The following is a 10,167-nucleotide window of genomic DNA, read 5'->3' as shown; positions in this document are numbered from 1 at the left end:
GAACGTACAAACAAAAAAAGTTCCCCTTTCAGACCTTGAGGTCAAGGTCATCAGTTTCTGTGGCCCACGGTTAACAAGGGTGTCATGTGGCCAACGACCAACTGCCTTTACTTTTCCCCAACTAATGTCAGGTTGGGTGAACTCAGAGGCGTCATAAGATTCCGAATAAAAAAATCCCTGGACTCCCTGTTTAGAAGCTAAGGCTTTACCGCTCAGCCATCGCGCCTCTTTAACGTAATGAAACAATAAGGGAATAAAAGATTCAGGGATTGTTTTTGCCGCGGAAAGCACTCCACATTCAAAGCATTAGAAGAACATTTGATAGTCATGGCAAAAATACGATCTCGCGGAAGCCCAAATCCAAAGTGATGTTGATGAAAATGCAGGCCTATCATTCATACAGCCGACATTGCAGACTAATGAGCACAAGGGTAACTTTTTCCAAAACTATTTTCATTCGCTTTCTTTCGATCCTATTTTTAATATTTAATTTGTCAAAAAGGCCAAATGTGGAGAGACTGGGTGTTTCAGTTCATACTATGGGGGGGGGGGTAGTGAAGGCTGCAATTGATGGAGCTGTAAAAATGTTTGTGTTTATTCTATATTAGAGGATTGTGATCCGTTCGATTCAAGGATGAGAGAGAGAAAAAAAAAACGGTGCTTCAAGAATTTGAGACCCATAAATTTTTGTTGAGGTGGAAAGCGTTGTTATGACGTTTTTTTTAAAGGATGAAAAAGTTTTCCGGTAAAAATAAACATATATTAAGTATTTCAACCGTAGCGCAGAACGGATATTAGGCAGCTATAAAGTAGGCCTACACCATAAATCTCTAGCATTAGCATCTTTAGAAAGTGTAACGTATTGCCTCGAGTTCAAATAGGCCTATTAATATGACCAAGTTTTAGGTAGCTGTGCCGAGACCCACTTTTTTTTTTCCAGTTAAAAGTTGTCTGCTTAGTCAGTGTATCTTAATACCCTTATTAAAGTTTTCACCCTAAATGTCTAAGTATAGATCTAGATAGGCTACGTAGCCTACTGATAACCTTCACTTAGAAATCCTCGTGGTCATCTATTTCTGTTAACTGTACCAAGCTATGTAGGCCAGTGAGCTAGCTCAATCTTGATCAGCACTTTAATAATCCAATTAAACTTACTGTAAAAAAAAAAAAATATTTATGAAAGTGTTTTGATAAATATCTGTAAAGATCTCAAAACAACACAGCTATAAAATATATGGACATCTTTGCGAAAGTAAATTAGAATATCATCTGCGGTTTCTAATAGTTAATAACACTTTATGATCGGTCTACATTGTAGGCCTAATAGTAATATTTTTTATGACCTCAATCAATAAATGTCACTTTGGACTAAGCTTTCTCGTGTTTATTTCAAGTGTTAATGTTAAGGCCTTTATTAATACAGAATACAGTTTTCTTTACAAGCATAGAGCCTACACATATTTAGGCAGAACAGATTAAGCTTTTTTTTCCCCACATGCTCATCTTATCTTATTAATATACAGGCGTTACTTAAAAAAAAAAGAAAGAAGATAAGCTACTTTTAATAATAATAATAAGGCTTGTCTTCGAGTCCAAAGATTAATGAGGAGTGCTGCCTGGTCGTGCGGTTTGCGCGCTGGGCTGTCGTTTGGATTTATCGATGATCCCGGGTTCAAACCCTGCCCGCTCCCATCCCAGGTCGTCCTGCGGGAAGTTTGGAATAAGAAGTAAACTATCTCTGAATGGAACATTCGAAACATGTAAACATTTTACAAACAAGAATTATTTCCCGTGGCTACGCATCCCCACATCCAGGGCAAGCATAACCATTGTCCGCAGGTGGATTATTAAGATTTTCTTTTCGCCGTCTGCGTCTGTCCTCGGCAGTGGATTTTCTTTTTTTCTCAAATGTTTATCTCGCGGGCCTTTGTGAGTGACCTCCAGCTGTCTCGTTCTGAAGCCACATGCAACTATATAGGTGCTCTCTTCTATGTCAGCTAAGGCAAGTTGGCGCCTAAGCTGGCCTTTAAAGCGTTTCCGTGCGGCGCCTCTGTTATGTCTACCAACTTTTAGCTCACCAAAAATAGCATACGTTCGTCCCCCATAAGGGATACGTGCCCTGCCCAACGTAACTTTCGGACCATAAGACGTCCCTCTATACTGTCCATATCGGCGTTCGCAAGGACATCGCTGTTTGTAGTGAGCCTTGCCACCGTATGTCGATGATGGAGCGCAACTACGCAAGCATCTTTGGTGAAAGCGTTCAAGTAGTCTTAGTTGTTTTCTGTATGATACCCATGTCTCAGATGTATATAGAAGGGTTGAGAGAACCACCACTTGGTAGACTGATTTTTGTAGGCAGGCGGAGCGATTTATTCCACCAAACTCTCGCCTGGCCAGACGGTTATCAAGTTTCCTTGAAAGCGAGGCGTCATTTGATACCATATATGCTTCCTAAATATGTGAAGTGGTCTACCAAGTAAAAGGGCTGTCCATTTACGGTGATCTTTGGGGCTGAGTAGGTTTTATTGGGTGACTTCTGGAACATGACTTCTGCTTTCCCGAGGTTTATAGATAAACAGAAAGAGGTCGTAGCGTATGCAAATTCATTGACCGCGATCTCGAGATCATGTTCATTGTGAGCTAGAAGGGTGCAAACATCAGCATAGAAAAGCACTTTGATGACCATTTCTTTTGTTTTTGTATGGGAGAATAAACGTCGAATATTGAACACATTGCCGTCCAAACGAAACCTGGTGTAGATGCCTTCGTGTAACCGCTGCAACATTTTACCCAGCATCACGCCAATGCACCCTACCTATTGAATTTCTTCTAATCATGGAAAAATAATATGCAACGTTTTCAGCATTAAAATGCGAAATATAAATTCTCCATGGGTTTCAGTCTTTTAGAAGTAAGCTTAAAAAATGGCAGAATTACAACATGAAAACGTGAAGATAATTAATATTTCTGCAATAAAGGTAGAATCTATTTAGAACTTGATCTAGATCTAGACTAGATAGATATAAATATATAGGCTACTTACCGCTAGAGTCTAGATAAGATTCTAGATAGTCTAGATCTAGATTTGTCTACTCTAAGACACTCTACTCTACTACACTACTAGATCTAGTTAGTACTAGAATGACTAGTCACTAGATCTATCTAGATCTAGTCTACTCTAAGTGAGTAAGTTCAGTAAAAAGTAAGTCCTAAGCCTAAGTCACAGTAACTGTCCTAAGGCTAAGGCAAGGCTAAGCCAAGCCTAGCTAAGTGACTAAGTCACAAGTTCACTAGTCCTAGTCGTGACTAGTCTGACTAGTAAGTCAGTTTAAAGTCTTTAACTCGACTAAGTCGTCTAAGTACTCTAACTAATAAACTAGTCTAACTCTAACTTTATTCTTCACTGTCTCTAGTCACTAGACACTACTACTAGTCTAAAACCTAACTAAGCCTGCTAAGCCTAAGACTTACTATGTCACTTAGTGTTAGTCTAATGACGTCTAGATTCTAAATTCTAGCACTCAAACTCAAGTCTCAATCAGTCAATGACTTGTCATTGTCAAAAAAAATGTTTGTAAAAGAGTATTTTAATCTATTATTTAGGCAAATTACGTTGGTGGACCATGTGCGTCCCGCCAGAGTTTTTTATGAGGCCTGCGGACACCTACAGAAATCAGGTGTGCTCACGCAGTCACGGAATCACAGATTATACATAAATTATATGATACATAGCATACATATATATATTATCTTATATATATATACATACACTTCATCCTTAAAAAAACTCCCAAAATCTCCTAAAATTTTGTCCTGAAAAGTGCTATTAAGCCTGTTTAAAAAGATTACTAAAACCTCTTTTAAATACTAACATGATTTTTATTATTACTTTAAAATTCTTTATTTTATTTATATATTCAGGGTAAAGGATTATTTGCAAGGAAGAATTTAAAGAAAGGGGAGACTATTTTTGAAGAAAAACCTTTGGTCAGTGCTCAGTTTTCTTGGAATGAACTGTATAAATATCTGGCTTGCGAATATTGTCTCAAGTCATTGGAAACTTCTGAAAATATGGTAAGACGACTTACCAACAATGCAGAAATAACCTTACCCTATCCAGAATGCTGTGATCAAGATGTTACCCAATTTGTAAACTGTCCCCAGTGTCAGGTATGATCTTTAATGTGGAAGTCTAGATATAATTTAGTACCAAGGAATAATGGTTTTTCATCAAGACTGAAAACTTAAAAGAACACTTGAAATAGTGGTTACCTTTTCTGTGACCAAAGGTCTTACAAAAGTGTCATATAGCCAACATAGTAAGTGAATAACCAATAAACAGATTCAATAACAATTGAAAAATTAATCTAAACATTAGTTTGTGTCTTGGTTTTAAAAGCTGATGAGGTATAGTATATGATTATATAAGCATGGTTGAGATGCTTGAACTTGGCTTGACTTGGCTACCTATGAAGGGGGCTCGAGGTTCGACACCCGACTCATGCAGAGTTGTTTGCTGAGCGCCTAAAGGCAGCACAGAAAACCGTCTCCCAGATACCCCCCCTCCCCATTGAGATTGGACCATAGCGCTCTGAGCATGCTATAAAAGCATGAAAGTAGCGCTATATAAAAGCTATATAATTTAATTTAATTTTTACTTTGAGAAAATAGGTATAATTTGTTTCTTTTCTTGCTTTCATGTCTACCTGCTATTTTAACTTTAATTGATAATTCTGAGTCCTTTTTTAATTAGGGGGTTTATCTTTTGAAAAGAGATTCAATGAGTGTGTCAATTAGAAATACTCTTTAGATATGCTGTCTGATGTTCTTCAGATACCTTACTGCAGCACTGAATGTCTTGATTTGGCATTGAGCCAGTACCATCAAGTTCTATGTAAAGGTCAGTCGCAGGAGGATGAAGCTCACCCACTAAATAGATTGCTTGAAACTTGGAGGTAAATAGATTGTCACTATAGACAACTGACTGTTTCAAATTACATATGCAGCATGTTATAAAAAAAAACAGAATGTGGCTATTTTTCTCTGTTGCTTACATAACATCTTGTTAAGACTATATTTTTTTTCTACATTTTACAAAACCAACATTAAAAAAGAATTTATGACTATTAGTTTTGTATTTTTTTATAATTACCATAAACACCCTGATAGAAGTTGATCAACTTTGAACCAAGAAATTAAAATTGTTTTGTGATTTGAGTATTATTTTTTCTATGCTTACAGGTCCTTTCACTATCCTCCAGAAACAACAAGTATAATGCTTATAGCTAAGATGATTGCCATGGTGAAACAGGTATTTACCACGTAATGTTCATTCTATGAGAGGACTTGTGTATCTGAAGCTCTTTGAAGCATACAGTCATTTGTTTGTTATTGAATTTTAACTATAGCACCATCTTTAAAAGAGTTTATGCTGAAAATGAAATAATGTTGATTTTTCAGCTGTATGTTTCAAGAAGTAAAGAAATTAAGATCCTTATGATTTCATATATTAATTTTCTAATTAACTTTATTATCATTTCCTTTTTTATAGGTTGGGGGGGGGGGGGGGCAGTGAAGTCTGATGAAGGTCTAATTATTCTAGTTTGTAAATGTTTCTCTTGTAATGTTGGTTTTACTCCATCAATTGTTTCATTGTATTTTGAGTATCTGGAGATGTATGTTGTCTTGGTTGATTAATTGGGATTTTGGGATTTTTACTAGGACCCAAACCAATTTGTTTAATATTTTCAATATAATCTTTAGAAAATATAAACATTTGTTAATGAGATAATTATAGCTGTGTGTATATTTTTCTAATGATATAAGTAAATTGTTTTTTTAATTAATACTTTTTCTTTTTATGTCAAACATTATTTTTTTATTATGAATATATATATATATATCTGTAAATATTGAATAGGACCTCTTTGAGTATTACACATTATGGCATTATTATAATAATTTAATAAAGACAATTAATAATAATTTTTTTTGTCAAAGGCCCAGGACAAAGGAAATATAATATCTCTGTTTTCTGGCTTTGTGAAAGCAACTTTAAATGAACAGGAACATATAGCCCATAAATTATTGGGTAAACAGTTTCAGGTATGTAAAGTACTAGAAACCTGGAAGGACTATTTAATCTATTCAGTTTGAAACATTTGCTTTGAAAACTGATTGAATACTTTCAGGTTCAAAGAGAAGTGTTGAGACAACAGTTGAGAGAAACACTTTTTGAAGAAGCTGTACAAGAGGTAAATCTGATTGATCACAAGTTGTTTCATTTCCAAACATACTTTAAAAGAATAATAATATCCATGTTTTCATAGGAGATTTATAAATGAGTAAATGATTTTCTGTTTGTTTCAAGCAATCCATTTCATTAAATCCTCCATTAGACAGTCAACTTTTTAATTTTACATATAAGAGTTTGTTTTTTAAATAAATATTTCATTTTATTTTCTTCTCAATTTGTTAAACCAGTGGTTCACTCCAGAAGGGTTCAACTCATTACTAGCACTCATAGGTACCAATGGACAAGGCATAGGATCCAGGTAAATAAAAGAAGTATATTTTCATTACATTAAGTAGACACTTAATATTTTACTTTCACATGTAAACACTAAAAAGCACCTTCACATTGTGTAAACATATGCCTGACGTTTTGTCTTCTTTCAGTTCATTTAGTCATTGGGTGAAAAATACAGAGAAACTTTGTTTGGGAGATGCTGAGAAAAAACAATTAGATGAACTTATAACCCAACTTTATGATCAATTGGATGAAGGTACTGTACACATTAGATCTGTAGTATATATTGAGTGATATGGTCAGTTGGGTACGCTATTTACTGTAACTTGTCTAATTTTTAACTTTCAGTATCAGGAGAATTTCTTGATTGTGAAGGTTCTGCACTGTATCTTTTACAAAGCTCTTGTAAGTTGTTTTGTCTTCATGGTCTGTGTATCTTTTAGTTTTTGTATTCCATTTAGACTAGGAGCACATTAAAATGTAATGAAAATAATGATATATATATATATATATATATATATATATTAGTCTAGCATGAGGGTGAAAGAGAAATGGGTCTTTTATAACAAATACATAACAGAGTTTAATTTTATTCAGGCAATCACAGTTGTAGTCCTAATGCTGAAGTTACTTTTCCTAATGGCAATCATACACTTGCAATGGTGGCTTTGCAGGATATCAGTCCTGAAGAGGTGTGCATTTAATTTCTTTTGTTTTTGTACTATTGTATTTCCTAGAAATACAATTTTGTTAATTTAGAAAATTAGATTTTTTTTATATTTTGGGATGTTTGGTTTTACAAATTTAATATAACTTTATTTATTTTTAGGAAATTACCATCAGTTATCTGAGTTGTTGTGACCTTACAAGAAGCAGACATAGTCGACAAAAAATATTAAAGTGAGTGCTCTGTTTACTTGTCATAAAGTATCCTATTGATCTGTTCAACACTACTTAGAATAAACTTAGAAGCTTTAAACTAGTGAAATTATTTTCTTCTATAATTTACAGACTTTAGTGTAATTGAATTATTTTCTGGGTGTTATTCTAGACTACAATTTCTGATGGTCTAACTTAATATTTATATGCATAATATGACACACTTTGGAGCTGATTGTTTTCTAGTGATAACTTGTTTGTTTCTGATTATATAATACTTTTCAATAGAGTAATACTATAAGTATTCAGTAGGGATACTTAGGCATCCCTAAAAATTTATCTTCATTTACTATTATTTACATGTTTATGATCCTATAACTTCTAGGCGGGGTAGTAGTGTAACTGAGTTGTTTATTTCCTGTGAGTGTCCATTGTGTGTATGTTCATAGTACTTAAACAATGTAATGAGAGATGTGTTTGTTCACTGTTGATGGTAAAGTAATCATGTTGAATATAGACATGATATCAGTATTTAAGTAGAGTTATTTCATTACACAGACATTCCTTCCAAAAAGAAGATAATTAATTTCTATGCATATCTTTGTCTTAATATATTCATGATTTGTTTTCCCGGCTGATTTAGGCCATCCGTTCTATGCTCTAATGGCACTAGAGTAGAAGGAGCACTTGTTCTAGCAGATAAATAAAAAAGTGAAATATCTTGTTTGCTTAATTAAAAAAAAATTTTTTTTTCAATATTAGAAGTCGTAAAAATCTGGTATTGTAAGTCTAAGTCAAAGGTTGAAAATGTAAAACTTTTATTAAAACTTTATTTCTTCCTCAGGGAGAATTACTTATTTACATGTACCTGTGAAAAATGTTTGTCTGAGGCAGATGATGCTAGTGTTACATCAGAAGAAGACATTGATAGTGATGAAATGGATGAAGAGGACACTATGTGATTGATGTTCATAAAACCAAATGTATTAAAGACCATAGAAATTCAATGATTTTATTTCCCATGTTTATTTTGTAACATAACAAAGGCAATAGAATATAAATAATTTCATCTTATCATGTTTCAAATTCTTCAAACTTTTGATAAATTAACATAAATAAAAGAACACAGGGATGATCATGTACAACAGAAGGTGTCAAGGAAGAGCAAGTCAAAAAAGCAAATGATTTTCTTCATAGAATTTATGTGGAACAAAAAAGTGTTCTCTGAATTCAGCAATACTTTTATTGTAAGCTTCAGTTTTGCAGTGGACTAAAATGAAAACAATCACATTCTATCAATAATAGTTTACAAGAATGATCCAAAACAAAAAGTCATATGCTTTAAAATTGAAAACATGCATTCTGTTGAAGACCATACAATATTTAAACTTAAGCTTATGTTTAAAATGGAATATTTTTCCTTAACCTTTTTCAATGACCTTCATTTCTTCCCCTTTTTCTTTTTTAAAGAATAAAAACAACTAGATGCAAATGTCAGTGGACAGGGACTTGTTATTAAGAAACACTGCAATGGATGGACATACAAAAAATGAAACAACTCACTACTATATTATTAACATGTTTTTTTTTTTCTTTGGGCTGAGTGTAACATTTCAAGATTAGATTCTATTTTTTAACCATATCAAATCTAAATGAAATAATCTTTTGAGCAAAACTTTGGCTTCCATATCAAAATAACAAATTTCAATTCTGTGATAATTATGATTGTCTATTATTGACTTTTATATGGTTTATTAACTAATTCTTGAAACTATTCTGTTCTTAGCTTCCTTCTATCTGCATACGTTTATATTTTTAGCACTCATTTGATCAGAAATGGAAGTGACAGAAATAGTTTTCCAGTAACTGTCTGCTTTTCAATATGCTGCATGACATTATAATCTCAATATATCAATCACAATGTTCTATTTGAAATAACAATTTAGTATTCAGCAAAAGTGATACCAAATGACACAACCTGCTTCAAATATTTGACACAAAATAAATGACTAAAAAATAACTTTAAAAAAATAGAAATACTTCTGTCAACTATGTGTATAACTTTTTAAAACATTTCAAAACAAAGCTTTTGTTTTTTGGGGGAAGAGGGGATTCTTTATTAAAGAAATGAAAATTTATGTCAACCCTAATAGATAGAGGTAATTATTGTCTAATCTCCAGCAAAGTGGTCCTAGAAGTATAATGTGCTAAAATAATATAATTGAGATTTAAGAAATGTCAAATTATTACAATTTTATTGAAAGAAATGACATTCTTGTAATGCTTTTAAAAAAAAAAAGGGACTTCAAAATGAACTAGAGCACAGTTCAAATCTTGTTCTTTTCTACAAAGTGTTCAAATATTAAAATTTGTATCAACACATTGTAAACTTTCCTGTCCAACTCAAGTACGACAAGTGGACAAATGCAAAGAACAAATTTCAAACATCAAAGGCAACAATAAAATTGATTATTTAAAAACCCAAACATAAATGGCCACTTTGAGACTTAACACATTTAGAACTGTATGTACACATTTTTTTTCTATACATAATTTGTCATATTGATAAGCAATATAATAATATAAAAAAAAAATAAAAACAAGAAACACACATTAGAAAGAAAAATTGTCTTGTCTTCAAGAATAATTTCTTGTAGTTCTCAAAAAGAGATTCTGATGTAGGCCCAAGGTTGATAGTTAACACACTATAATATCATATGGTAGGTTTACTTTACAAAATCAAAATGTTTTAAGTC

At 32.9% G+C, this 10,167-nt stretch overlaps 1 protein-coding gene across 2 annotated transcripts; it reads left to right on the top strand.

The window, feature by feature from the left end:
* The first annotated feature begins 2,821 nt into the window (after positions 1-2,821).
* Positions 2,822-8,418, top strand: LOC106060469 (histone-lysine N-trimethyltransferase SMYD5-like). Of its 2 annotated transcripts, none has more exons than XM_056023636.1 (12): positions 2,822-2,981; positions 3,925-4,173; positions 4,837-4,958; positions 5,245-5,314; positions 6,004-6,108; positions 6,195-6,257; positions 6,487-6,557; positions 6,682-6,788; positions 6,881-6,937; positions 7,130-7,224; positions 7,362-7,432; positions 8,256-8,418. In XM_056023636.1, the coding sequence occupies exons 1-12, from the start codon at positions 2,928-2,930 to the stop codon at positions 8,371-8,373; spliced, it is 1,182 nt and encodes a 393-aa protein (XP_055879611.1). In that variant the 5' UTR covers positions 2,822-2,927; the 3' UTR covers positions 8,374-8,418. The 2 variants fall into 2 exon arrangements, with proteins under 2 accessions (XP_055879611.1, XP_055879619.1); XM_056023644.1 differs by having other exon boundaries at positions 2,879-2,914.
* The last annotated feature ends 1,749 nt before the right edge of the window (positions 8,419-10,167 follow it).

Source organism: Biomphalaria glabrata, chromosome 1 (genome assembly GCF_947242115.1).
Source record: "Biomphalaria glabrata chromosome 1, xgBioGlab47.1, whole genome shotgun sequence".
NCBI lineage: Eukaryota > Metazoa > Mollusca > Gastropoda > Planorbidae > Biomphalaria > Biomphalaria glabrata.
This window is presented reverse-complemented; position numbering and strand designations above follow the sequence as displayed.